This window comes from Mchenga conophoros, linkage group LG14 (genome assembly GCF_057382185.1).
Source record: "Mchenga conophoros isolate Kocher_MC1m ecotype Shallow Benthic linkage group LG14, M_conophoros_male_GT1.1, whole genome shotgun sequence".
Lineage (NCBI taxonomy): Eukaryota > Metazoa > Chordata > Actinopteri > Cichliformes > Cichlidae > Mchenga > Mchenga conophoros.
In genome coordinates this window covers 7,354,781-7,382,465 of record NC_140539.1, presented here as the reverse complement: position 1 = coordinate 7,382,465, position 27,685 = coordinate 7,354,781, and the positions used below count along the sequence as shown (strand labels likewise).

The window sequence follows — 27,685 nt, the reverse complement described above, 5'->3', positions numbered from 1 at the left end:
CAGGGGCTTATGGGGTTTGCAAATCCTTGCACTCTGTTTTGTTGACTTTTTGATGTGATTTACATTTTGCACAGCATTCCAGCTTTATTGGAATTGGAACAAGCGAGGCTCATGTGAGGTCATCCATAGGTCTTTCCCCAGGGTAACTGCAATTTCTGTGTTAGCTCTATTTTACACTGCTGCACAGAAGTATTTGCTGTACTGAATTGTTGACTTCCGAATGAGTAGCATTTGGAGGAAGAGAATTAAGCGGATGTGTGGACCTCTCGTGTCCACCTGTAGGTTTTCTGTGTGAGCTTACCTTGCTCTCCTCACGTACAGATGCTTTTTGTGATGTCATTATGGACTGTTGTCTCTCTGTTGTCTCTCTGTTGTCTCTCTAGTACAAACTCTGAAATCATGTCATACCACAGGATTTTACATACTAGAGCAGGTTTTATTGTTCTCTAAAATCAGGAAAGAAAGATCTTAAATCATATATAATAATAGATTTCTCGTACTCTTAACAGCTTTGTGTCTGTGTGTTAGCAGTTTTGGAGACTATGTTCTTCTTGGTGTGTCAGCAGTTAAGTTAAGAAAGATTTAGGTTTAGTTTTTTTCTAGTTCTGTGTCCAGCCAAGCGAAACCAAAGCAAATTGAGTCTGAAAAAAAAAGAGTGCTGCTTCAGGTAGAGTTGAGTTTGATTCAGCTGGAAATATGAAGTGAGCATGAACTGAGCTGCTTTTGTGCTTATCAGTAGAATGAACCAGCAGGTAACAAAGAATGAGAGAAGAAAACAGGAAAGTCATAAGTGTGGGTGAGGAATGGGTTTGGACATGTAAATTAGTTATTAGTTATGAGACCACTGTGTTGTCTTGTAGGCTGACCCCATGTGTTGATGAGGCCTGCCAGATGTTCACTATATGAACATCTGCCAGCAGGTGAAGGCTCCATCGCAATTGGAGCTTTTTGTCGGTGAGGAAAAGTTGCCTGTTTTCATGTGTGGACAACATTTCACATGAATGAGTCACAAGTTTGAAAGTCATCAGTCAAACTAGCAGCAGAAATAGGACCTCATGCACACACGTACACTGGATAAAGGTTTGTTCTGTTCTGTTTAGTAACCAGACTTTGAAAATGCTGAGGACGCTGAGGAGACCAGTGAAATCATTCGCTCCCCCAGAGCTCGGCCTTTATCCCGCATTCTCTTCCATAGCTATTCAAGCTCACACAGGGAGAAAAAAAATCATTTCTCACTGTGGTTCTTGGAAAAGAGCAAGACACCAGCGTTAAATGGACACATCTGACAGAGCAAAGTGAGGAAGAATTGACCTTTTATTCTTCCACAAACTACTAAAAGTTTTATGAACACATTCAGAGTTCACAGTAAACAAAAACCTTTCTCTGGTCTACGAGCTGAAATCAACAATTGGCAGAACAGATCTGAGATCCAGGCTCTGAGAAACACAATGGACTGTGAGGAACACAGTCACAGATGAAGTGCATGCTTAGTGTCAAAAATGGAACTCAGTATCTCAAATAACATTCACAGTGTACTTTTTTTCAAAATAAATGAATAAGTGCCATTATTATAAGGACCTCCATAACTTAATTAAACATTCTTCACTGTTTGGATTTTACCCAGCACGTCACGCAGCCGACTCACAACAGAGGACACACTCTGGACCTGGTCATCACCCATGGGCTGTCCACCAGCGTGTCCTCTGTTGTTGACTTGGCTGTCTCTGACCACTACTGTGTGTTTTTTAACATCACCGGTTTTATTCAGCGGGAGACGGTGCGAACTGTGAGGAGGCGCTATCTAACCTCTGAAGTGGCTGCAAATTTTACCAGGGTTTTAGACGAATGCCCCCCTGTGATTTTACCTGCACCCTGCGATCTGATTTTTAATCATTTCAACAGCAAACTGAAGAAAAGCCTTGACTCCGTTGCTCCACTCACCACCAAAAAGATTAACGTAAAACACGTATCACCCTGGAGAAACGAAGAAGTCAAAAAACTCAAAAGAAATTGCAGGGCAGCAGAAAGGAGGTGGAGGAAAAATAAAAATACTATCAACCATCAAATATTTTGCGAGCAACTTAAAATGTACAATAATACATTAAGGAACTCAAGAAATTCATACTTCGCCAAAATAATCAGTAATAACAAAAATAATCCCAAGGTCCTCTTTTCCACCATAGATCATTTATTTAACCCTGATTTTAACAGCTCCCAAAGAACCCCCACAGACTCACTCTGTGAGCAGTTTGCAGACCACTTCAGGGGAAAAATCAGCGCCATCAGATCTAATATTTAATCTAATCGCGATATGTTTGTAAACACATCTGATGGCTCGATTGTACCTGAGGAGACACTGGACAGCTTTGTCCTGGTTAATGCTGAGAACCTTCAGAAAGTTTTCTCCACAGTGAGACCCACCACATGTCTTTTAGATCCAATCCCTTCTTCACTCTTTAAAACACTTTATGGATTTTTTGAGGCTGAGCTTTTATACATGATGAATTGCTCTCTTCAGTTGGGTGTCTTCCCTGCTGCCTTTAAAACGGCGGTGGTGAGGCCCCTTCTGAAGAAGAGCAATTTGGATTGTAATGATTTTAATAACTACAGACCTGTATCCAACTTACCATTTTTAAGTAAAATCTTAGAAAAACTTGTTTTTACTCAGATTACTGATTTTCTCAATGATAGACAGATCCTGGAGATATTCCAGTCTGGATTTAGGGTGAACCACAGCACAGAGACGGCTCTCCTAAAGGTTTTAAATGATCTTAGATGTAACTGGGACTCCCAAAAGCTCTCAGTCCTGGTGCTACTGGATCTAAGCGCAGCCTTTGATACAGTAGACCACGCTATTCTTTTAAACAGACTGAAACACATGGTGGGCCTCTCTGGTGCTGTACACAACTGGTTCACTTCCTATCTCTCTGACAGAACTTTTATGGTGAGTATGGATACATGCTCCTCTAAGATCCATAGAATGACATGTGGTGTGCCTCAAGGGTCGGTTTTAGGCCCTGTACTTTTTAATTTGTATATGCTCCCTCTCGGCAGTGTCATCAGGAGGCATGGAGTGAACTTCCGCAGTTACGCTGATGACACGCAGCTGTACATCTCCGTGTCTCCTGATGACACCAGACCAATGGATGCCCTTTTTAACTGTATCTTAGATATACGATCTTGGATGGCAGAAAACTTTTTACAGCTTAACCAGGACAAAACTGAAGTTTTAATCGTCGGTCCCGAGGCTCAGAGAGAGAAACTCTTGTCTAAATTACAGGCATTTTCACTATGTCCTTCGCTACAAGTGAAAAACCTGGGTGTTATTTTTGACTTGGTTGGTTTTATCCCACATACTAAACATGTAACCAAAACTGGATTTTATCATCTAAAAAATATAGCCAGAGTCCGTCCAATTCTCTCTCGGGCCAACACGGAGATGCTGATGCATGCTTTTATTACCAGTCGTATTGATTACTGTAATGCCCTGCTCTCTGGTCTTCCTAAGAAGAATATTTCAACTTTACAACTTTTGCAAAACTCGGCAGCTCGTGTGCTGACGAAGACCAGAGGGCGGGCCCACATTACACCGGTTTTAGAATCGCTGCATTGGCTCCCCGTGTGTTTCAGGATCGATTTTAAAGTTCTTTTATTGGTTTTTAAATGTCTTAATGGTCTTGGGCCTTCTTATCTCTCAGATCTGCTTTTACCATACGAACCCTCGCGGACCCTGAGGTCCTCTGGTGCTGGCCTTTTAATTGTCCCTAAAGTCAGGACACATACTCATGGAGAGGCAGCTTTTCAGTGGTATGGTCCTCGTCTGTGGAACAGCCTGCCAGAGGAGCTCAGGGCCGCAGAGAACGTACATGTTTTTAAGAACAGGCTCAAGACCCACCTTTTTAATTTAGCTTTTACTTAACGTTTATTTATTTTATGCTTATTTATTCTATCCTGTTATTCTATTATTAATTTAGACTTTACCTAATATTTATTGATTTTATTCTTATTCATTTTTTAACCTTCTTACTCTATTTATATTTATATTTATATTTATATTGCATCCTTTTCTTATTTAGTTTATGATTTTACCCTGTATATATCCTATTGTGTCATATCTCCAGTGTTTCCTCAGAGGGCGCTCTCTGCACCGGGGCTGTGATCGACTGTGGCTGCTGGGTCTCTGGGGGTCCTCTCAGCCTGGCTGGGGGGCTCCTTGGCCTCCCTCCTGCTGTGTGCCCAGCCTGGAGGCTGCGGTCTGTGACCGGCTCCCGGTGCAGACGGCTCCCTGTTATAGTGTTTCCTCACTTGGCTCATGCGAGCCCAGCCCAATTTTTACTCTTTAAGTGTGTGCGTGTGTGTATGTGTGTGTGTGTGTGTGTGTGTGTGTGGGGGGGGGGGGGGGGGGGATATGTGTGTATTCACATCATTTATGTTAATGAGAGTGTGGGGAGTGAGTTGGAGGGTGGGGTGGGCTGCTTTTAACTATGTAAAGCACTTTGTGCTACATTTTTTTTTGTATGAAAAGTGCTTTATAAATAAAGATTGATTGATTGATTGATTGATTGATTAATTTGCAACCTTTTATTCAATAGGTTGGAAAGTGTAATGCAATGTTTTTAACATTAGGACTGAGGAAATATCATCAATCTAATAGTCAGATCACAGGACATTTTGAAAGTGAGCTGGCAGTGGCTCATCTAAATCTTGTGTATTCAGAAGTCTCTTTTTGTAGTGTTTGCATGTTCTCCCTGTGATACTGGCTTTCCTCGCACAGTTCAAGACATACTCCTTGGCGGGAAACTCTTTAAAAACACATTTTTCCAAAACATTTGTCTTACTGATGGTAAATAAAGTGAATGAACTAAACTAAATGAATCAACCACTAGATGGTGACAAACACTGTGATTGTACACATCTGCACACTGGTCTGTGCCCACATCAGACATGACTGAAACCTTCAGTGGGCTGGTTTCAGTCATTATGCAAATGTATTGTTTATAAGATTGGGGAAACCTGCAGTCAGCTGAGACTGAAGAAGTCACTTGGATGAGTGACGAAACGTTTCCCCCACAGAAAACACTACGTCCAGATGAACAGAGTCAACCTTTGGACACACACTGCTTCAGGTTTACAGGAAATCACCTCAAGGCAGCAGCGAATCTAGAAAATTATACATGGGGTCTTAAAAGTAGCTGTACATAATGATTATACTACAAATAAACACTTGTTACACCCAAAGTATGCAAAAGGACATCTCTGATCTCAAAGAACATCAAACTTTCAAGCATACTCTGGGTTCCCTCTGTCAGCTAGGAACAGGAAACTAAAGTGAATTGTTACAGTGAGGCATAACAACATGAAAGCATGGAGCCCTCCTGCCTGATCAGGTTCAGACTGCTGCTGGTGTGCTGGTGTGAGGGATATTTTCTTGACATACTTTGGGCCCCTTAGTACCAAATGAGCAAGTTAAAACACCACAGCCTATACCTGAGTGTTGTTACCGAGCATGTCCATCGCTTTATGACTACAGTGTATCATCTTCTTATGGCTGCTTTTAGTAGGATAACCCCCCCATGCCACAAAGCTCAAAGCATCTCACATTGATTTCTTGAACATCATAAAGGATACTCTGTACTCAGATGGCCTTCACAGTCACCAAATAGAGCACCTTTAGGATGTAGTAGAACGGGAGATTCATATTATGGATGTCAGCCAACAATTCCTCCAGCAACTGTGTGATGCTGTCATGTAAATATGGACCAAAATCTCTGAGAAATGTTTCCAGCACCTTATTGAATTTGTGCCATGAAGAATTACAGCAGCTCTGAAGAAGCAGATGTCCAACCCAGTACCAACATGGTGTACCTAATAAAGTTACTGAGTGTATATTAGAGATGGCACGATACCACTTTTTTATGTCCGATACCGATACCGATATCATAAATTTGGATATCGGCCGATACCGATATGAATCCGATATAGTGTTTTTTAATCAACAAAGCTGTTTTTTAAATATCTTGCTGCATTTTGTATAAGTTCATACTCAAGTTTAAAACAACAACTACACTAAAGCTATTCTGTTATACCTGTATGCAAAAAAAATGTTTCATAGTTCAGCAATACTGATCAATCTAATAAACTTAAACCTACACCATCCTCCCTATTCTGGTATTTTAAAGAGTACTTAGCGTAAATATTAAGCAACCTAACTAATAGGGTTCCAACTCCCAGCAACAACAAAAATAAATAAATAAAAAATAGGGAACCACCCCTCACGCTCCATCTCATGATGCTTAATCGACGTAATCAACCTTAATTTGATGCAGTGTGAAAAAAAATACACAGAAATCAATTATTTTTCAAGAAATATTAAATAGATTCAACATCTTTCTTCAACAAAATTGCAGACTGCACAGATGGTACCTTCACAAAGGAAAAAGTACTATAGCTTACTAGGGTATATATATTAGACTTAATAGTTACTATATACAGCAATTGACTTCTATACATTTTACATCAAATTAAAACTTTGGGTGTCAGATAATTATTTATTAAAAGCTAGACATTTTAAATGAGAATAAGAAAGAAAAGTATGTCTTTGTGCCCCCTTTTCCCTGTTCATGCCCTATCGGCCCCCCTGGCTAAACTTTGCTAGATCCGCCCCTGCACAGTTACCAGCCGTCAGCTACGTAGAAAAAGATCCTCGAGTAGAAAGTAATAATAAATAAATTCTAACAACAGCTGATCAAGCTTAAACGTGCTGCTGTTGTTCAGCCGCTGGTTTCCTCTTTCTGGTGCAAAGTGGGCCAAAAGCAAACTAGAGACACGGACTCGCACAGAAAAGCCGATCAGCTGATCGTTAAGCAGTTTCATGATTGAAGTAGCAGCAGGAGAGCGAGAGGCAGTCGCTTGTTAAGCTTAACGCAGGAATGCTTTACAAACATTCAGAGATGGACTTACACACTTGCTTTACTTCTCTCGGGATAACTTTGTCGGAGATGAAATGCCGGGTTGCTAGCGAAGCTCCAAATGCTATCCAGACCACCGACAGGTCCCGCATGCCACAGCCGCTCTATCACGTGATGCATACTGCTCCAACGTGCTAACGTTCTGAGGTGAGTTACGGCGTGTTGCAAGTTTTGTGAGGTGCTTTCGTGATATTTAATGGATCGGATTACATTTTTTATTTTTCTCCGATATCCGATCCAGTAATTTAGGTCAGTATCGGACCGATACCGGTCCATCTCTAGTGTATATACAATATAGTTCTTACTAATATTACTGCTTCCATTACTGTTATAATTATTATGATTAATTCAACAACTGTAACAAAATAATTTGTCCAATACTGGATCAAAAATTAAAATAAATTGTTATACTGGAATATAACACAGTGAGACATTCTGCTTTCCTTTTTCGTGCTGAGTCAGCACACATACAAGGAAGGTTTGCTCTTCTCTTTTCTTTTGTGTTTGCCTGGGTCAAGATGTTATAAATGGGAAACAAGTGTAAGATGAACTGGAATTTCTCTTGAAATGAACATCCCAGCTGAGGCTAATTTAAACATCCACGCTGAGTGGTTTCCAATGTTACTTTAATGGCCTCAGGTCAGAAACTATCACTCATCTGTAATATGAGAGAATGGTTAATATGCTTTTTATGATGCATCTTTATCTATTTAGGGCTCAAAATCTGTAGGGGAACAGTACAATCAGATCTGGTTTTGAATGAATGACAGAAATTCAAAGCAGCAGGTCATCTATGTTCTATTTAAGCACATAGGAGAAAAAAAGGGACCAGAGTCCAGGTTATTTGGAATTTATGGGTTTATGAGTAATCAAAAGGATGATAACTCATCCCAGAAATAGTCAGATATTTCCCATCTGCGACAGACGAAACAGCTATACCACAGCAAGGCTTAAAAAACTATCTGGAAAAATGGATGTTTGTCATTTCTATTAGAAAATCATATTCACACATGGCCTTACTATGCGTGCAGGTGCAGGAATCACACACCTCTCATATGTGTGATCACAGGCTACCACAGGATACTTAACCTTTGACTTCCACTATCCCTACTCTCTGAAAAACACAGAATCAGAATCAGAAACTTTATTGTCATTGTCACGAGAACAACGAAATGAAGAATGGTCCCCGATCATTGCATCATCCCTAGCAATATCAAAATATAAATAAAACAATAAAATTCAATAAATAAAATAGATAGAATACTTAAAATACTAATAAGATGTAACAGTAAAACATTCACATACATTCCCACACACATGCTTCAGGCCGTGCATAGATTAACACAAGAGTGGCGTGATGGACATTTTTTTGTAGTATTCAGATGTGTTATTGCAGTTGGATAACAGCTGTGTTTGAGTCTATTAGTCCTTGCTCTGATTGCCCTGTACCGTCTGCCTGAGGGCAACAGTTCGAACAGGGAGTGGCCAGGATGTGAGGTGTCTTTTATGATGTTTTGGGCCTTTTTAAAACAGTGGGCATTGTGTAGAACGTCCAGTGTGGGGAGAGGGCAGCCAGTGATCTTTTGGGCGGTGTTAATGATCCCTTGGAGTGCTTTCCTCTGAGCCCCTGTGCAGCTAGTGTACCAAATACATATGCAGTAAGTTAGAACACTCTCAATGGTGGCTCTGTAGAAGGACACCAGCAGTTTCTGTGTGATGTTATTCCTCCTGAGAATTCTCAGGAAGTACAGTCTCTGTTGGGCCTTTTTCAGCAGCTCGGAGGTGTTCACACTCCAGGAAAGGTTCTCCTCTATATTGACTCCCAGGAAGCGGAAGCTTGCCACCCTTTCTACACAGTCCCCATTTATGAATAGTGGTTGGATCTCTGCCTTTTTCCTTCTGAAATCTATTATGAGTTCTTTGGTTTTTGAAGTGTTGAGGAGGAGGTTATTGGCCTTACGCCATGACGTCAGCTGCTCCACCTCGTCTCTGTACGTAGACTCGTCTCCCTTGGTAATGAGCCCCACCACTGTGGTGTCATCTGCAAATTTCACAAAGATGTTGCTGTGGTGGCAAGGAGTGCAGTCGTGTGTGTAGAGAGAGTAGAGCAGTGGACTGAGCACACAGCCCTGGGGTGAGCCAGTGCTGAGACTCAGGGCTGAGGATGTGTGATGGCCAACTCTGACTCTCTGTCTACGGCCCGAGAGGAAGCTGTTGATCCACATGCAGGTGCTGTATGGAAGCCCCAGGTCTTGTAGCTTGGCCACCAGTTTGTGTGGAAGGATGGTGTTAAAAGCTGAGCAGTAATCCACGAAGAGCATCCGCACATAGCTACCATGCTCTTCCAGGTGAGTTAATGCAGCATGGAGTGCTGTGGCTACAGCGTCTTCCGTGGACCGGTTTGCTCTGCAGGCAAACTGGTGTGGATCCAGGCTGCGGGGCAGGGCTGCTGTGATGTGTCTGCGGACCAGCTTCTCAAAGCATTTCATTACCACTGGGGTGAGTGCCACCGGTCTGTAGTCATTCAGGCCGGTGATGTGGGGCTTCTTAGGCAAGGGGACTATGGTGGAGGACTTCAGGCAGAGTGGGACAGTCGCCTGTGCGAGGGATTTGTTGAAGATCCTGGTGAAGATCCCAGCCAGCTGTTCTGCACAATCCCTCAATATTCGACCTGGCACACCATCAGGACCCGCCGCCTTCCTCGGGTTAACAGCCTGCAGCATGCGCCTCACCTCGTGCTCTTCCAGGGTGAGGGTGGTGCTGCTATGGGTGGTGTGTTGCTGCTGTGGCTCCAATACCTCCGGTACCCTGGTCTCAAAGCGGGCGAAGAAGATATTCAGCTCCTCTGCCAGCTCCAGGTCACCGTCCGCAGCTCCGAGATTGATCTTATAGTTGGTTAGGTGCTGGATGCCTTGCCACACCTGCCGGCTGGTATTACCCTTCAGATGGTCCTCAATCCTCCTCCTATAGTCCCCCTTTGCCTCTCTGATGCCTCTCTTCAGGTTGGATCGGGCTGTGGTGTAGTAATCCCTGTTCCCTGTTGACTGGCAAACATAGTGGAGGTGGACAGGTGTGTGGTCAACCAGCTGTTTTCAGCACACACCTCTGGTGTATTAATGTGCTTTATCCAGCAGAGTGCAGCAGCAGATTTCTATGTGAGTGTGTGTGTGTGTAATGGAAAGAATTCTGTATGCCCTTTGGCAGTGTCTGCACTCCTGATTCAGGAGTTTCGTACATGTGTACATCTGTAAAAATATATTTATGTTCCGGTCTGTCTGCGCTCTGCCTGTGTCTTTTTTATTGTGAGGTACGTATGGGACAAAACATTACACAGCACATGTGGTGAGTGATGTGGAAAACAACCAGGGGAAGGAAAAAAGAAAGAACCGATGGAGCAAAAGGAAAAATATAAAAGGGAATATGAGAAACAGGAAATTAAATGACAGAAATGGGAGGTCAGAGGAGAAAGAGAAAGCAAAATCTAAGGATGAAGTCAAATCACTCATGTCTGTCACTCCCACTCCACAGCTCCAACACTGTGGGAGAGGAACGTGCCGGGAAACTCAGAGAGGAAAGCAGCATAAAAATCCTGCCGACCTTAAATGACGATGTATAAATGATGAAAAACCAGAGGGATTATCAGCCCGCTTCTACCAACAAACATCTTTTTTTATTTTTTTTCACACTGTTCAATAAATACAAAATGTAAACAAGCTTCATATTCATAAACAACAAAGACAACGGGCATCATGAGATCTGACTGAAATTCAAAACAGGAAGAAGAATAACCAGAGCAGAGCAGAGAAGCGCTGAGATCGACTGGAGGTGTTTCAGACCTCTTGCTGTCGAGCAGCACTGATCCGTACGTGAGCGACAGCGGGTGGAACCACAACAATGAAAGCAGCAGACTGTGGCAGAGAGTTTTCAAACCCTGCCAACTTCACTGTCTTGTACATCTTGTATTGCTTATTATTTATATTCTTTACAGGTAAAAAAAAGGAAACACTTGCACGCGCACACATTCACACTGATTTAAGCTGTGCTTCACAAAGAAGCTCTGTCAGTCAAATACAACTAGCTCTCTCAATATTACCAACATTTAAAAGTCCAGCTGGATTTCTGAACACTGAACAGCGTTATCTGTTTACACCATTTGTCCATTTTTTGTTGAGCTGCTTCCAAAAAAATTACAATTAAAAATCCAACACATGATCAAGGCACGAAAATGAAGGCAGCATATAAGTAAATGCTGGTGGGTCGTCTCCGCAGTTTACATTCCTTCACTTATTGAGTCTTTTATTCCATTTTACAGGCCCGCTGTGTCCACGTTGCCTCGTTACAATCCTGAAGCTGATACAGGGTGGGTGTCAGGGGAGGGGAGGGAGGGAGGAAGGAAGACCTCAGAGAGCAGCTCTGGCTTTTTGTCCATCTTGGACGAATAAGGGAGGCTCAGGGATCAGTGGTGTCTCCAGGTTTGTCTTTTGTCTGGAGCCTTCATCACCATGTCATCTTCTTCTTTGTCATCTATAGATAAAAGCAAAATGTGCTGAGCACCCACGAAACAGGAAGTTGTGCTTTTACACTAACACTGTGCAGAAACAGCTTCCAAGTACAACGTTACCCAGCGAGAAGCAAATTCTTTCAGTGCAGATGTTTACATGTAATTAATAGCTATTTACACTCATCACAGATGTTTTATTACATATAAAGCGACCTTTCAAAAGGTCAAGAGAGTGTGCTTACCGAGACATTCGGGGCAGCAGGAGCCCTCTGTGCGGGTGATGTTGGAGCAAGTCAGTAGTGGACATTGTTTCCTCTGACACTTGGTCACACCATGCTGTGGAGAAAAAGGAAGGATTTGTGAAAATAAGCAACATGTGGCAGTAAAGGTTGTTTGTTTCCTCTGATAACATTAGATATACCTGCTGTATTTTCTAGCTGTAAACTCAACACTGAATAAATGCATTAATTGGGTCTCCTTTTTGATAATTTTTTCAGATTATCTGGCTTTTCAGCTACTAAGCACTATTTTCACTACCCACTCTAGCTAACAGAGTTAACTAACTCCATAAGCTAGAATGAGTACGTAGGATACAAAGTTTTTATTAGAGATCTTAACCGAAACCAGCTGTTGCCCACTGGAGCTGGAAATGAGGATGTTGAAAATAGTGAGAGTTGACCAAACAGATTAACCAATACAGCGAGCTGAGAGGTACTTTAAATACTGAACAGCAAAACTGGGGGATGACTCAACACACACACACGCACACACACAGCACACAGCACACAGCACACAACACACACACACACACACACACACACACACACACACACACAGCACATTCACATTACTGGCTTCAGTTCCTTATCAGATCTTGTATTCGGTTATCTTGAATACATTTAGTCTGAACTCTCTGGAAACTATGATTCATTTCCTTAGTTATATAATGAAAATATCATCTATCATCCATTAAGTATCAGAAAAACCATTAATAATATAAAAGTAACATTTTGGTAAAGTAAGAGAATTTCCTCTTGTGTCATATTTACTTACATCACACCAGCAGTTGATGCACTTCATCTCCCCAAAGAGTGGCACCCAGGGATGCCAGCTGTCGCTGTTGTGGTAGTAGTTCTTGCCAAATTTGCAGTATCTGGGGCTGTCTGCTTGCATCATGTCACTGTGCTCCAGGGCTGCAGTGGTCCTCTCCTCCTGGGGGCACACCTTGCAGCAGTCGGTGGGGTGACGTCTCACTGGGTGACTGCAGGTCAGCATTGGACATGTCACCTTCTCACAGTGAACCTCTCCTGTAGATCCCTATGGATAAAACACAGCCAACAGCAGGAGGTCAGCAGCAATTTTTAACTTCAGCAGCTGACTTGTTGCTTTTTCCACATAAATAGTTTGGACATATCCCAAGAAAGAACTGATGAGAAATGTATTAAGGCTTCACTTTCTTTGGACTCTAATACAAAACAAATGACCCATTAAGAGCCAGAAAGTAAAGCCAGCCAGATGTGAGGGGATTTATTGATATGTATTTACCTTGCAACTGCACACGGCACATTTAATGTAGCCAAAAGGAGGAACAAAGGGGTGCCATGTGGTCCCAGGGGCATGCATCTTCTGGTCTCCTTCGAAGTAACAACCTGACAGAGAGAAAGGGTTACTGAGGACAGTCAGTAAGAAAATCCCTGAAGGAAAAAAATGCAGCACCGAGACATGCAGAAATAAAGGCAAAATAAAAATGAAAGAAGACCTGTTACACGTTTTATTTTTTACATATGCTGTTATGGTAGTTTATCTTTTACACTCGTGTACGTACAAGAGCCTTTAAATGATCATTTTGGTCTGATTTTTGGTTTAGTAAGAGCAGATATCCTCAATATGATCTTAATGTGATCATCTCTGGCACATAGCTCTGGCAAAAACTGCAGAATCCCCACCCACCTGTTGCTCTAATCTCTTTTATGAGGGGCAGCCAATCAGAAAAAAAGCTGACTGAAAAAAAGAGGAGGAACAGAGCTAAAATGACTTTCACTCAGCAAATAATCTGAGGAGCTTTGTCAAGGCCCAGTATTCTTTCAACTCACGCAGAAGTACTAAAGTAAAGATTAAGAAAAAATTATAGGAGATGGAAACGAGCAAAAAAAAGGTCCCTTTTAAAGAATGAGAAAGAAAGAAGAGCTGAGTTATAGACAGAAGAAGTGGTCCCTACCTTCAGGATGTTCATCAACCCTCTCTGGAACTTTCACGTCTTTGAGCTCCTTCGTCTCTGTACAGGAAAAAGGAAATGGAGGAATTAGTTTGAAGCTTTATGATTGCTGTGGGAATAAAATAGATCCACAAAAAGCAGTATGAAACCTGATGCTGAACTAAAAACGGGCTAACTCACCATCACAGATGGGGCAGCATTTGCCCTCCGGTTTAATGGTTCTGGAGCAGGTCAACGCCGGGCAGATGACTGGATCACAGATCACTGTTCGCTTCTACAGAAAAAAGCCCACAAAGATTTGACACGGACGTGAATTTTACATGACCTGCTTTTTAAATGTTTTAACATTCTATTAAAATGATTCATTTAAACATCAAAAAAACATTTTTTTGTGTTTCTGGTGTTAACCTGGCAGATGCAGGAGAAACACTTGTCATAGTTGGGCGTCCAGCTGGAACCATGAGGGTAGTGCTGGTTCTCAAAGAAGCAGGTATGGGGGTCTTTTTTTAGCTCCTCGGGGTCCTTTGACAGAAAGTCTTCCAACTCCTCCTCCTCCTCCTCCTCTGCCTCGCTCCTGGTCCCAAACTCGCAGTTGTTTGGCACGTGGACCTGGTGAGAGGGAATGTGTGAGGAAAAGAAAGGAAGCGACAGATGGACATGGAGGCCATGAAAGAAAAAGAAGAAGGGGGAGGGGGAGAAATAACAAGAAAGATGGAAAAAAAAAGAAAACAGGAGAAAGCAAGGTTAGAGCAAGAGTGATGTTGGACACAGCTGACTAAAAACCGGTGTCAAGTCATCTATAGTTAATTGTTCTTAAATGGAGCATTTTTGTGCTCCTGAGCAGATGGCTGTTTATGTGTTGGACCTGTTTCCTATTAAAACAGCTGGATACTTCTGTTCCAAGTGTGTGAGAGAGATCACTCTTCTTAGTTCAACTGTTAAACAACATATTGTTCAACAACTACACCTGCAATGCTGCAGCTAGCTTTGCAAGCAGCTGTGGGCTATGGCTGTGAAAGTGTGTTGTTTTGTGTAGGCTAGTAGGCACTAAGTGGGCAATCACGCAACCTCACAAATACAAGGCTTCTTTAGATTGCTAAAACACATCCAAAATTACACTTCTAAATGTGAAAATCTTAGTGGTTCATCTTTTATATATGACCTGAGATTGAAGTGCCTGTTTTAAAAAAATCCAAAATAAAAACAAACCACAAATTGAGCACGCCAAAGTTGTACATACCTGTCCTCGTATTTCTCCTCTCGGGTTGAGCTTGGTGCTGACCTGGATGAAGGCTGTTCCCTGGTCCAGATGTTTCAGTAATTCAACACTGATGTCCTTTAACACTCCCTGAGCCTTGAGGAGACCAAAAGACAAAAACATTGAGTGGCCTTCTTTACTCCAAATACACTGATGTGCGTAAGGACACATTTATTGTGTACACTGATGTACCTTTGAGCCATAGAAGCCAGTGAGCAGCCTCATGTGGGTGCTATCATCTAGCTCTCCGATCTCAGCCAGTCCGTGGAGGCGGGCGTTCACCGTCAGGTCGTCAGTTTGGCTGAGGCCTGCAACAAGTATCTCATAATGCAGGTGGCAGTATTTGTCCACTGACACCCAGGCATGGCCAGAAGCACCTGTTCTTACTGGTGGGGACACAAAGTGGCCAGCTAGAGGGGTGGGCAACTCTGGAAGAAGAAGAAGTAGGAAGCAGTTCAGAATATTTGCATGCATATTGGCATGGTTTTTTACATTAATTTCACAACCTTAATCAATGTATACCATGTCTAGGTGCCTCTAGGCCACTATAAGGGAGGGCCTTGATCTGCCCCCGCAGCTCCCCCTCCTGGCTGTGTGCTGTTGCGACATTGATGAAGAGCTCATTCTGCAGCAGCATGTGCATGTGTCGGGCCTCCAGGCGGCTCCAGCTTCCTATCGCCTGCCCCGTGGCCTTGCTGAACTCTGGCGTTAAATCGCACAGGATGGAGCGCTTGTTTCTCCTACGTGGCTTCAACTCGATGGTGAGGCTGACAACATCGCTGGTGAGCCCTGTGACCTGAACCTGAAGAAGAGGAGAGAGAAAGGTTGAAGTCTAATCACTGTCAGTGTTGCCTGTTTTATTCTAAGGGTGAGGGTTACTGCTGATCTCTCTGTGTTTATGCTTTCCATGTATACATGGAAACATACAGGGTGGGGAGGCCCCAGAACAGAGTCACACTAAACCACATGGAAATAATAATCCTATTTTGACTAAAGTACCTTGACAGAAATGCAGCTGGACCTCTTGCAACACTCAAATAAAATTTGAGTCAAATCCAGTCAAAATATGTATTGCAAGACACATTTGTGAACAACAACAACCCTGCAAAAGTGAGCAGACTCATACCTGGTACTGCAGCGTTCCATTATCATGGAGGTTGAAGATAGCAGATCCCACACCTCCCGTCTTCCCTGGGATCAATGCATCACTGCTGGACATCACACTCTGAATAGCTGAGCCAGAGAAAGACAGATTCATATCAAAAGTCCACTTCAGAGCACATTCCTGCTCACACTACTTATCTAAAATCTGTCACATTCAAGTTTTCTGAGAATAAAAAATATTACAGCCACATACCCATGATTTTATCCATTTACTGAAAAAGAGTCATTGAGAGGGCAGATTAAATTGGACAACTAGTCAGGAGGCGTGTCTGCTTGTGTGGCACTCAGGCCAAATACATATATGTTAGCACACGTGCACACACACACACACACACACACACACACACACACACACACACACACACACACACACACACACACACACACACACACACACACAATAACCCACCCAAGATTTAAGCTTCAAAATGAGGTAACCTTGGCTGAATGCAGAAGGCTTAAAAGAGTGGGCTGAGAGGACAGAAGGGAATGAGTAAGAGAGGAGAGTGCTGAGAAAAACGTCTGAAAATGACACAGACAGAAAGAAGCCAGAGAAGAGGAAAGATTCCAAAGAGGACAGCAGATGATGGGATAGAGAAATGAAGGGAGAGAGAGTGGGAATGAGAGTGGGAAAAAGTGAGAAGGAGGGGGGGATTGGGTTTGAATTCTTCAGACATAATATCAAGCTGTTAATCACAGGACTGGAACACTGGCAGGGAAACCCACGTCCTGCAGACTGTGACCTTGGCAGTGCAACTGTGTGAGTGACTATGTGAGTGTAAATATGTTACAAACCAGCATCTTCATACATATGTGTCTGTGTATTACAATAAATGTTTCACGCTAATGTGAAATGTCCAAATATGCATTGCACTGAAAGACTGTGTGCATGCTTTAACTGTTTCAGACGATTAAGCTGTCCACAACATTCCTCCAGCCATTCCCCGCGCGCACACGCACACACACACACACACACACACACACACACACACACACACACACACTCTCTTGGTGGGCCACCAAGTCAAACAGAAGGTCTGTAAACATGGTTTTCCCCCAGCGATAAGACTTGAAAGAACCCAGACAGAAAAAAAGTATTTATAGAGGTGAATGACAAAAACAGTCCACAGATGGACGAGCAGCAAACCAACAAACATGTTCTCAGCAGCCTCATTGTCTGGTGCCTTAACACTGCTGGTGACATGTAGGCGAGGATGGACCGATTGCAGTAAATACTTACTATCACAAGATTTTCTGCCTGTGATGAAACCTGAGATTTGCCTGGGATCCTGACCCTCGGCGGCCACAGCGATCTCTAGCTGACCGCGAGATAACCAGAACAACTCACGACTCTTCAGATCTGTCAGCACCTCTGCAAAGTCCGGATCCTGCACACATTGAAAAGTACGAAAAGTTAAATGTGGATAAATATAAAACCATTTTCCTCTTAAAACAAATGCCTTTTCAAATGCTAGCAATAAAAATGTCACATTATGCCTTTTTGGATGTTGTTGACAGGATGTTGGTTCAACACTGGCATGTTACCAGAGTAACGAAACCTCAACTTATTTAAACCAGTTTCCAGCTAAAATAAAAAAAGTTTCTTCATTTTGGGATAATTAAAATGTGATCTGCAGCACAGAGAGCAAAAACAAAAGCCGAAAGACAGTGAAATTGGCTTAAGATAAAATAAATAGGGCAGTCAGAAAGGAATCACGAAGTCAGAACGCATCAAGGGCACAAATGGCTTTCTTACAGAAAGAACACAGATTTAAAATTGCCCCCACTCATACATGCACACTTAAAACTTGAGGCAAAAAATATGGCTTGAATTGCCTTAAAAAGTTTCATACTGAGAGAAATTAGATTTAATGCAGGCTGACCGGTCTCCAAGAAGACGTTGAAAAATGTTGGATTAATAGGACAGATGCACACGAGTGTTGGAGAAATGTTACTTTTATGACCTGTGGGGCCGCAGTTCAATATAAATACACATGTACCATAAATCCACACAGCGAGGGGCTAAAACAGAGTGGGAATGGCGGGGGGTGGGGGGGGTGAATGGACACAATTATGAGAGAGGAGGAAATGTGTTGTACAAATAAAGCCAATTATCTTCATCATCATTGCCCAGCTAGAAATAGTGTATGATATGTAATTCATAGTTAAAGTGTGTGTTTTGCGTGTATTTTTCATGGACAGTCTCTCAGAGAAAGAGAGGTGCATCGGCCCTTCACGCAATTCCTGGCAGAATTAAAAACAGGCCCGCCTTTCATCACTCCTCCTCCTCCTCCCTCCATCCATCTCAGCCCCGCAGACCACTAACCACTGACATGTGTGAGGAGTGTGTACGCAGTGCATCCTCTTTACCTCCCTCCTACCCTCCCCTCTTTTCGTCTCCCAGACGTCTCACGTCTGTCTCATGCAAAACTACTTGCTAACTTTCTCCCCTCTAGTTTCCTCTCCATCCAGTTTTTTTTTTTAGTCTTGTCTTTTCTGTGATCAGAGCAGCGGCAGTGGCAACATAACTAGGATGTGGTGACAAAACCACATCCATCTCTGAGAGAAGGAGGCGTGGGATGTTCTGTGTCCTAAGTTTTTTAGTGAAAACAACACTGCTCCTCCCCCAGTCACCTTTTAACTTTTAGTCTGTCTCAGATATAAATACATCTATTTTACTTTACCCAAAGTGCCCACTTATTTTACTTGGTGATGGATTGAAGAACATCTATGGCTCTTTTTGAGTACAAAATATAATACCTGTCAACATTTTTCAAAATCTGGCATTTTATTCAGTTCTTTTTCATTTAATTTTCAGCATAATACCCAAATATTTTGTGAAACTGTGACATTAAACTAAAAATTTCCCCTCAATATGCACAGTAACTACCTGTCACTTACGGATGGATGCATTATTTAAAAATAACATTTTTAAATAATTTCCCAGAAGAAACATGAAGAAGAAGTGAGTCTTAAAAAGGAGTGTTGCGAGGTGTGAAATGGTGGCTACACCAAGCTGGGTACTCACATGAGACGTGATGTTGGCTCGGATCTCTCTCAGGATGTGCTGCCGGCACAACAGTTGGACTCGGATGGGCACCAAAATGGGGTCTGAGAAGAGACAGAGTTGTCTCAGTGTCACTCTTTTACATTCCTTGACTTTCATATTAATGCATCTACATTTATAGAAAGATTTCAAGTGAACTTTCTCCTTCCTCTCACCTCTATCTCTGTGTTGGATGAGGCCCTGCAGGATGAGGATGAAATGGAGGTTGTTCTCAGTGTCACTCAGCGTCAACATAGCAATGCCTCCCATGGCTGAATTCTCTTCCTCTGACGTCAGTATTGAACTGAATGTCTCTGTATGTAACACATGTGCACATTAGATCTGCATTCTCTTACAGGACTTGTAAACAAAGCCGGCACATTTTAGCTACATTAATCCACGCGAAGCCTTTTAAGATTACATGAAAATATACACGGCTCTGCTGCTTTGTAAATATTGGGCTTCTTGTGTACTGTGACACAAAGACAAAGGCGTACACATGTCTCAAAAAAAAAAGAGCCATTAGAGAGCTACAGCATCCCACATGGATACACACCAGCAAACAGTGCTCTGTGTTTGATGATCCTTCCCTCCACTTCGTCTCGTTGGCCTGTGGACGTGGACATACTGATGTGCATCTGCTCAGACTGCAGCTGTCGCAGTAGAGGCTCAGCCACGTTCTTCCATACTCCACAGATCTACACACACAGAAGCAGGTAGGTGCTTAAAAGATGGAAATCATTTTATACTTCTTCAGGATAGCATGCATGTGGCAAAAACACATATCAGACACCACAGGCACATCTGTTGAATACATCCAACCATTGTATTCTCAATCCTGGGCTGCAAAGCTTCAACATAAAACCTCTCCCTGAGAGCAGAGGGAAGAAATGTGGCGTTGTGCCTGTGCCTCATAACTCAAGAGTTCAGTGGTAATCTCCATTTTAATTAGCGATGTTCTCTGTCCCCCTGCTAAGCAGTGATGTAACATGTGAAAAATCCTCTCTTTCCCCAAAGTTTTGCTTAAGCAAAACCCCCTTCCTTTTCTCATGCCAGAGTGTTTTCTCTAAGGTCCTCTGGCGCTTGACGCTGCCATTTATCTAAAAATAATAACAGGCCCAATTTCTGGGACCTGCATTTAGGGGGCTCCTGCCTCACTGAGCAGGCAGTTCAGGTCTGAAATGGAAAGTGGAGATGTGTGTGTTTTGATGGGAAATGATGCTTAGTGACAAGAGTCAGACCTCGAGGAGCATATGGACATGCATGCACATTTAATACTGTTACATCAACATATCAGTTTACTGATTTATCTGGATAATGCTAGCCTGCTATTAACCTTAAAAACCTGAACGGCCACGTGTTGATGCTAACCGCAATCAGGCTGACTCTGTCATGTTTAAGAATGGGCAATGGAACAGAGAAGAAGTGTCACCGCATGTGTATTTGGCTGTCAGCGAGTGTGTTTATTGTTTATTATTGCAGAGTGAGTTATGAGTGAAGAAGTGGCAGGGTGAGTGCTCATTACACCGGTGCTTAGTTTCCCTTTCTGTCCAGGAGCACTCACGCACATGTAACAGGATGTGAGGAGATGATTTTCTATTCTTACCATGTCGGAGTCTCCCTTGGGGACTCTGTACTCGAAAGCAGGGGTCCCATCTGAGTCCAGGAAGACAATCTTAGTGGGATGGCCCATTCTGGAAAGCCAGAGGGAAATGTAAGCGAAATGCAGGCAGAAAAGTTGACAAACTTTTAATTTATTGAAAATAAATCTTTTTTTTTCACCAATTCCAGTTTTATATTCTATTATACTGACTGCTACTCAAAAAACAAAGTTTGTTTTTACAAAAAATAAAAATATATTAACACAGGAGGTTTGTTTGGAATAAGCTGGAAAGGCGCTGGAATAGTTAGCAACAGGCACTGATATTAGCGTACCTGATCTTTAAAAAAAAAGAACAGAACGACATCTGAAGAGAAGCAAAGAGTCTCACCTCTGGTATGTGATGGAAAAGGTCAGGCTGCTTCTGGTCAGAGTAAAGCGAGCTCTGGCAACTCCACTGGAGCTGGGCAGCCACGAGTCCTTCAGTCCTGTCAGCACTGCTACAAAGTCTGCACCACAACAGAATGTTTCATGAGCTATAGTGTTTTATTCAGGCTCTGTGTCATGTGTGTTCAGGACAATTCTGTCTATTTGTAAGCAGGTGCTCCATATGTACCTGTGCGGCTCTCCCCAGGCCCCACGTCCTCAGAGCTCAGGTAGGATCTATCATTGTATGACTTGTGGAGTTCTTCCTCTCGCTCTTTGCTCTTTCGGGGGAAATATTCAAAGGAGTTCAGCACAGAGTCAATCTGTTTTTTACCACCTATAAAATAAAATAAAAACACTGAAAGTCACTAAAAGAATCTGTAAATTACTGTCAAATAGTGTATAAGCAAATAGACAGTTTCCCAAACTACTGTATTGAAATGTACACTGGCTATACACTGCAAATGTAAGTAATGACCTTGTGTAATTTCAATGATAATATAAGCATGTAAATTTGAAAAAAGTTTAAATGAAGAATGAAGGTAGAATTAAGTTATCTGTACTCTTTGCCTGCATTTATTTCATTTGTACTTTTTCTCACGGGAATAAGTTCAGTTAGGTTATGTTTAGTCTTCTTGTGGATGTGTAATGTGGTTTCCACTGTTTGTGTGGCTAAGAACACTCTAAAGGGTTAGCCAATAACACATGAATAGGACACATGCATGGGAAGAAAAATAAGATGTTTGTCTTTTAACACATAATATAAATCCTGTGTATAATAAGAGTGCAAAAGTTTAAAAAAAAGTTAAATCAAGTTTTTTTTAATTTGATATACTATAATTGGTATATTCTTTTGGAGGCAATGAGTCTGCATATTTTTAAGTAAAGTCAACGTGTCAAAATCGGACAGTGTGTGACTTATCCCACTTCAGTAAATACAAAAGTAAGAAAATGATGTAAATAAACATGTGGTGTAACTCAACTAAATACGAATAAGAAACATTAACTTAAGGTGTTTATTTTGACTTGTGAAATACTTCAGGATGATAAGTCATATGAACTGCACACAGCACGCCAGAGTAAAAGAGCTCTTATTTGAGCCACAAGTTCTTGCATAAGTGAAGCCAAGTCATCAAACTCTGGAAAAAACCCCAACTGCTATTAACTACTTTTATGGTACTGAGATTTCTTTCAGCATCTGCCTTTGAAACAGTGTCAGTACCTGGCAAGATAAACAGCATAAAGACAAACATTTGAAAACACATTGTGCCAAAGTCTGGTTCACACATGACAATAAAACACTGGCTGCTGTGTTTTAAGAATGGATGGAGTGCGAAGCATGTGGATAAAGGGATCGGACAGTGACAAATCTAGGCTGATCATGGCAGGTAGAAATTCCAGAAGAATGAGCAGAGACGGGAGGAAACAAATGAGGCAGAAGACGTCAGACGCCACTTATTTCTTGTTTCTCAGCACGAGGTTGTCTCTTGCAGCAGAGGAGTTTAAGGAGAATTGGGAGCGACACTGGCATGCGATCCTAACAATGACCTGCTGTTTCACACAAACTCTCCTGATGCTATGTGTGGCCTTCGCTGCTTTGCACACACACACACAGACAAAAAGTGACACATAAAGCCCTGCTCATTCAGCCAAATACAGCCTCTCTGATATGTTCTTTGAGAAAGCAATCCACACACTGCCTCTTACTCACTCAAACGCTATTTCACCAAGGCTTTTTTTCCCTGAGGAACTCAACTGGACTGTCTGCTGTGTGATTCACACACACACACACACACACACACACACACACACCACCTAAAACTCATCTCCAATCTCATAATTCCACTGCTCTACTGGGCACGCTGAAGCCCTTCTGGGCAGCATCACTCTCACTTCTCCCCAGTTGGTAATACTACATGCTCAGGTGCTCACACACACACTTATACACCCACCATTTTCCAACACTTACATAAATATACCAGGTGCAAGGTTGCCAAAGCTAAGACAAACACACTCAACCTTTTCCTTAAAGCTTGACCACAACAGACACGCACACACATATATAAACACACAGTGTCTCCACAGTGTTTTACCTTTACTTTCCATTCCATTACCACACATGCCATGGAGAAAAACACCCATGGAGAATAACACTGCAGCATGAAGGCCCACCCTTTGTGTGTGTGCGTGCGTGTGTGACCATGTGTAAAGCAGCTCTGACTCCCTAATAGGGTGAGACTGTGTGCGCAGCAGTGTGCAGACAAGGTAAGTGACTATGTGAGAATGAGGCTAAATAGGTGGGTGGTGCTTTCAGCTGAGACTGGTTGGAGAAAATGTCCATTTGATGCGGCTGAATGGAAAATCAATTGACTCGCTCATTGTATTCAGCAGCTGTTCTGACGGCGAACAAGCTTACCCAAGGAGGGAAGAAAAACAACAACAACCAAGGAAAAGTTATAGAGAGGAAGAAGAAAAAGAAAGAAATAGAAGTTGAACGGAATAAACAAAAAGAAAGTTGAAAAAATTGCTCTTGTGACAAAAGGGGGGAAACAACTGCTCTCTCCACATACAGTTTGTTTACTGAATTAAGAATGTTCATGCTTGTTTATTCAGCTGCCTGTTTTTCGTGTGTTTAGGACTACTAGAATGGCTTGACATCTACAAAAGCTGAGAGCAGCATTTGAGCTGAGAGGATGATTACCTTGAAGACAGGTTTTGCAGCAGTGACCCGCCAGCTGGACGGGATTGTCGCAGTCCAGGGCCGGACAGTCCTGTTTTATGTTTTTGCAGTTTACCTTTCCCGACACCTTACCACGGCGACTCTTTTGCTGCCAGAGAAAAATAAAAACAAACACACACACATTAGTCAGCTCACCTGGAGTTACAGCTTACTGCAGGGGAAAAAAGTCAAACACAACATGTGGAGTGAGATCACACTAAGCCAAAACTTACAGGTTCACAGTGGCACTGGACACAGTGCATGATGCCAAAGGGCTCCCCCAGGTCTGGGTGCCACTTGTCCTCCAAGGAATAAAAGCGACCTCCAAATGAGCATCCTGCAATGCAAACGGTGTTGATTACACACAGCAAAAATTAGGCGATTACAACCTCATTTCTTTGGCTCTTTCCAAAATAAAGAACTTGATTAGAAAAGCAAAACGATATGCTTAAAAAAATGTTTTTCTTTTTGAGATATGCCAAAATTAATTAGGGAACACAACAACAACAAAAAAACTTTTAAAAAAAAAACATTTTAAAAGATAAGCTGGACTTTCTGATATTTAGAGTTTTCCTACTATGTTCTGTTATAAGTGGTGGAACCTCATATTAAACATGGGCAATGTTTTCAAGGCCGAGCATAAGGCAAATAAGGATTATATTGAACGGAATATCATGCAAAGCTATTCTAGTAAGTTCTAGTAATAAAAAATTAAAACATTTAAAAATAAAAAACACACAACTTAAAAAATAAGGATAATACTCCACTTTAATAGCAAGAAAAAGACTAACTCATTTTTATGACAAACCACAGATACCAGACCACGAGTGCCATTTGCATACTTAAAAACAAATAAATCCCACACATGAGCTCACTGCCCAGACTTGCTGGAAGCTACCAAAACTCCCTGGATGCCTCAAATTTTGGAACTCGAGCTTTGCATCCTGTCTGACCTAAATGATCCAGAGAGAAGTTCCACTCAAACTTTTATCAGAGATTCCCAGATTCCCCAGAAACACACACACGTCTTAATTAATTCAGTGGGCATATTATAAAGATTATACAGTATACTGAACTTCTAGTGAAAAGGATTTTTACAGTACATGATGAGTTCAGTCTACTTTGAAATGAAAGTGAACAATGGGCTGCAACTCTTCCCATATTTTGCCCAAAGTGGATGCGAAGGAACTCCAACACTCTTGCAGAACATGTGAGCCTTTCACTTTAAACCCAGTGTGCTGGAGCAGAGCTACGGCTATAAAATACACATCCATGTCCTAATATGTAGGGACGGGGCTGTATATTGATGTTACAGGGGATAAAAATAGCTTTCAGTGTTGTTATTACTAGGCTGCACTCATAATTAAGTGTTTGTCACGCCGAGTTACCGCAGGAGTATTATAATTATTTTTGGTTAGGGTGACTGTATGTGGTGTGTGCACACACAAACTTGATGTTACCCTGGCCAGCTTCACTCGAGCTGATGGCTCTCCCCCGCTCACGGCTACCAAGCTGGTTCGCATTATTCTTTCATTAAAGTTACTGCACACTTTAAACAGTCCAGTCGAGTTAAAGGGAGAGAGCCTCGCCACTCCGCGCTGCGCTCAAATAGAGGAGGAGGCTCCGAGGAGCCAGCGGTTGTAATGGAAAGTCGATTGATTTGAGTTTCCAACATGAAATTACACGTTATAACGGGGTGGTTAACGTGGAGTTCCCGCTGCTCTGTGCTCCAGAGTAGTTACCTTATAAAAACCGCGGCAAGCTTATGTACGAAGGGGCTTTCACATATGAATCAAAAGACATCGACTGCGGTTATGACTCACATGTTTGCCGCTGGTTTACACATGAAGCAACCTGGAACCGGGAGAGGAAACTAGAAAAAAACGACTGTGTACTACTGCAGCGGAAAAAGCTAACTTTTAAATGTCGAGATTTAACGGTCTTTAAATGTTAGCTAGCTCCGCTATCGGCGCTGCTGTCGCGTGCACAGCTAGAGGGGTGAACTGGGGTCATAACCCCACACCCACGAAACAACTCACGGAAAAATAGACATTTTAACAGTAAGTAATTTTATATCAAATTATGCACATTTTTTAAATACATTCTTCATATAAAAAAAAGAAATAATTAATAACAAAAGTTTTAAAACAAACAAAACTTTTAAATTGTTAATTAGCTGCTGCTCAGTGCTGCCCCCTGGGTCACAAACTGTTTACACAGCAGGGGTTATCTGATTTGGAAGCCTGAAACTGATGCTAACAAATGCAGCTTAGGTAGCCAACTTCTTCAGAGGCTTTCAAAGCGTGCGGCCATTTTTATAGCTATTGCTGGTATAAAAAAAAAAAAACGAGTATACTCCAGCTGCCAGCTCAATTCTGCAACACCGCTTTTCTTACGTGGCTTTTCTTACGTTTCCAAAAACAACATACCTGATGTTCCTTTGAAGGGCAGCGGTTCTCTCTCGGGCTGGATGGGCAGAGAGGGAGACTTGAGCCGTGAGGCCGCTCCTCCGTGCAGCCACCACGCGCAGCTCAGCGCGCAAAGCAAGGAGTGGAGTGCGCAGGGAAGCAGCATCACAAACCTCCGCAAAGGACTCCCTTCAAAAACTTCCGAGAAACCGGCTCCTTTAAACCGGGAATTACAGTAATGAGAGGGAATAAAACGTTTCCTCCTTATAACAAAACGTCCTTTGTCGTTAGATTTGAACGTCCGCTGTTGAGAATCATCCGAGTTTCGGCCAGACAAAAAGTTTTCCGTGAGCAGGGCAGTACTTGCCCGTCTTTCCTCGGTACCAGCGGTCTCTTCGCCTTGTCTCGTTTGATTTTATAGGCTGCTTCCCTGACAGCTCCAAACAGCCGGGAGGAGGAGGAAGGGGGAAGATGAAGGGTGGGCCGGGTGATGGGTGAGGGGGTGGATGATGGACAGGGCAATCGACACCCCTATCAACTCAATACGCTGTCGAAACGACTGGGCAGTTACAGCAGTGTGTTTCAACACACATATCTGAGACGAGGTGACGGCATAAATATCTTTCCTGTCATTGAATTAGCTTGGTAAATATTTTTTTTCTGGTTGTTGTTAAAATAAAATAGCTTCTCTACAACACCCCCCTCCTATTTTTTTCATGTTGCATGTTTGATGTTGAGGTTATAAAGGACCGTGGGTGCTTTTAATAAAGTTTAATACGCTGCTGCTTCGATATTAAATGTGCCAGGTATAATTGTTTTTTGTGTGCCAATCCCGTGCGTGGGAGTTATGCTGCTCTCTTGATTTAGTTATTGTGTAATTGAATCAGTATTGGTGTTATTTAGCGGTGATTACCTATTTATCTGTCCGTTTCCCCAACTTTAATCATTTGGCCTTTGCGCACATTAAAGCGCTGTGCCGTAAGATAAAGTCTAATCTGCTCACCGCGATGAGCGGCACGCTTTCAGCCATCTGACGCCCACGGACATGAGCCACGAGCTCTGGGGAGAAAGTGGGAATCTCCAGCTCATGTACAGTAAGGAATGTGTAAGTGTCCGCTGTTTTCTGTTCCCTTATTTTTTCAAGTGCGTTTGGCGCTGAGACCTAAGTGACTTAACAGAAACAAATGAAAATAGTTGGAATACCTCATGGCAAATTTCTCCTGGCCCTTCTGCAGACCTCTGTGTCCCTCTCCCGCGCAGTTTCCCTTTGGCTTGTCTCGAAGCCATGCCTGCTTGAACGATTCCACTTAAAATCACATGTATTTTAAAATAAAATGTATTCATTTGTGGATGTGTTGGGGGCTATTTAACATAAAGTCT

At 42.4% G+C, this 27,685-nt stretch overlaps 1 protein-coding gene across 2 annotated transcripts; it reads right to left on the bottom strand.

The window, feature by feature from the left end:
• Positions 1-10,618: 10,618 nt before the first annotated feature.
• Positions 10,619-26,699, bottom strand: chrd (chordin). Of its 2 annotated transcripts, none has more exons than XM_085244971.1 (21): positions 26,327-26,699; positions 24,131-24,234; positions 23,880-24,006; positions 21,369-21,515; positions 21,144-21,261; positions 20,759-20,846; positions 19,709-19,850; positions 19,329-19,466; positions 19,135-19,217; positions 17,347-17,494; positions 16,069-16,175; positions 15,465-15,744; positions 15,135-15,370; positions 14,925-15,038; positions 14,093-14,293; positions 13,865-13,958; positions 13,688-13,744; positions 13,015-13,118; positions 12,523-12,786; positions 11,712-11,805; positions 10,619-11,492 (listed from the first exon to the last, which is right to left on the bottom strand). In XM_085244971.1, exons 1-21 carry the CDS (start codon positions 26,469-26,471, stop codon positions 11,425-11,427), a joined length of 2,859 nt encoding a protein of 952 aa, XP_085101097.1. In that variant the 5' UTR covers positions 26,472-26,699; the 3' UTR covers positions 10,619-11,424. The 2 variants fall into 2 exon arrangements, with proteins under 2 accessions (XP_085101097.1, XP_085101098.1); XM_085244972.1 differs by lacking the exon at positions 26,327-26,699 and adding an exon at positions 25,721-25,874.
• Positions 26,700-27,685: the final 986 nt, after the last annotated feature.

Coding starts and splice junctions, on each gene's coding strand:
- chrd (XM_085244971.1), bottom strand. CDS start 26,471: ATGCTGCTTCCCTGCGCACTCCACTCCTTGCTTTGCGCGCTGAGCTGC. Junction 21,262..21,368: donor GCCTGGGGAGAGCCGCACAG/GTACATATGGAG, acceptor GTTGTGGTGCAG/ACTTTGTAGCAGTGCTGACA. Junction 15,371..15,464: donor CCTAGAGGCACCTAGACATG/GTATACATTGAT, acceptor TTCTTCTTCCAG/AGTTGCCCACCCCTCTAGCT.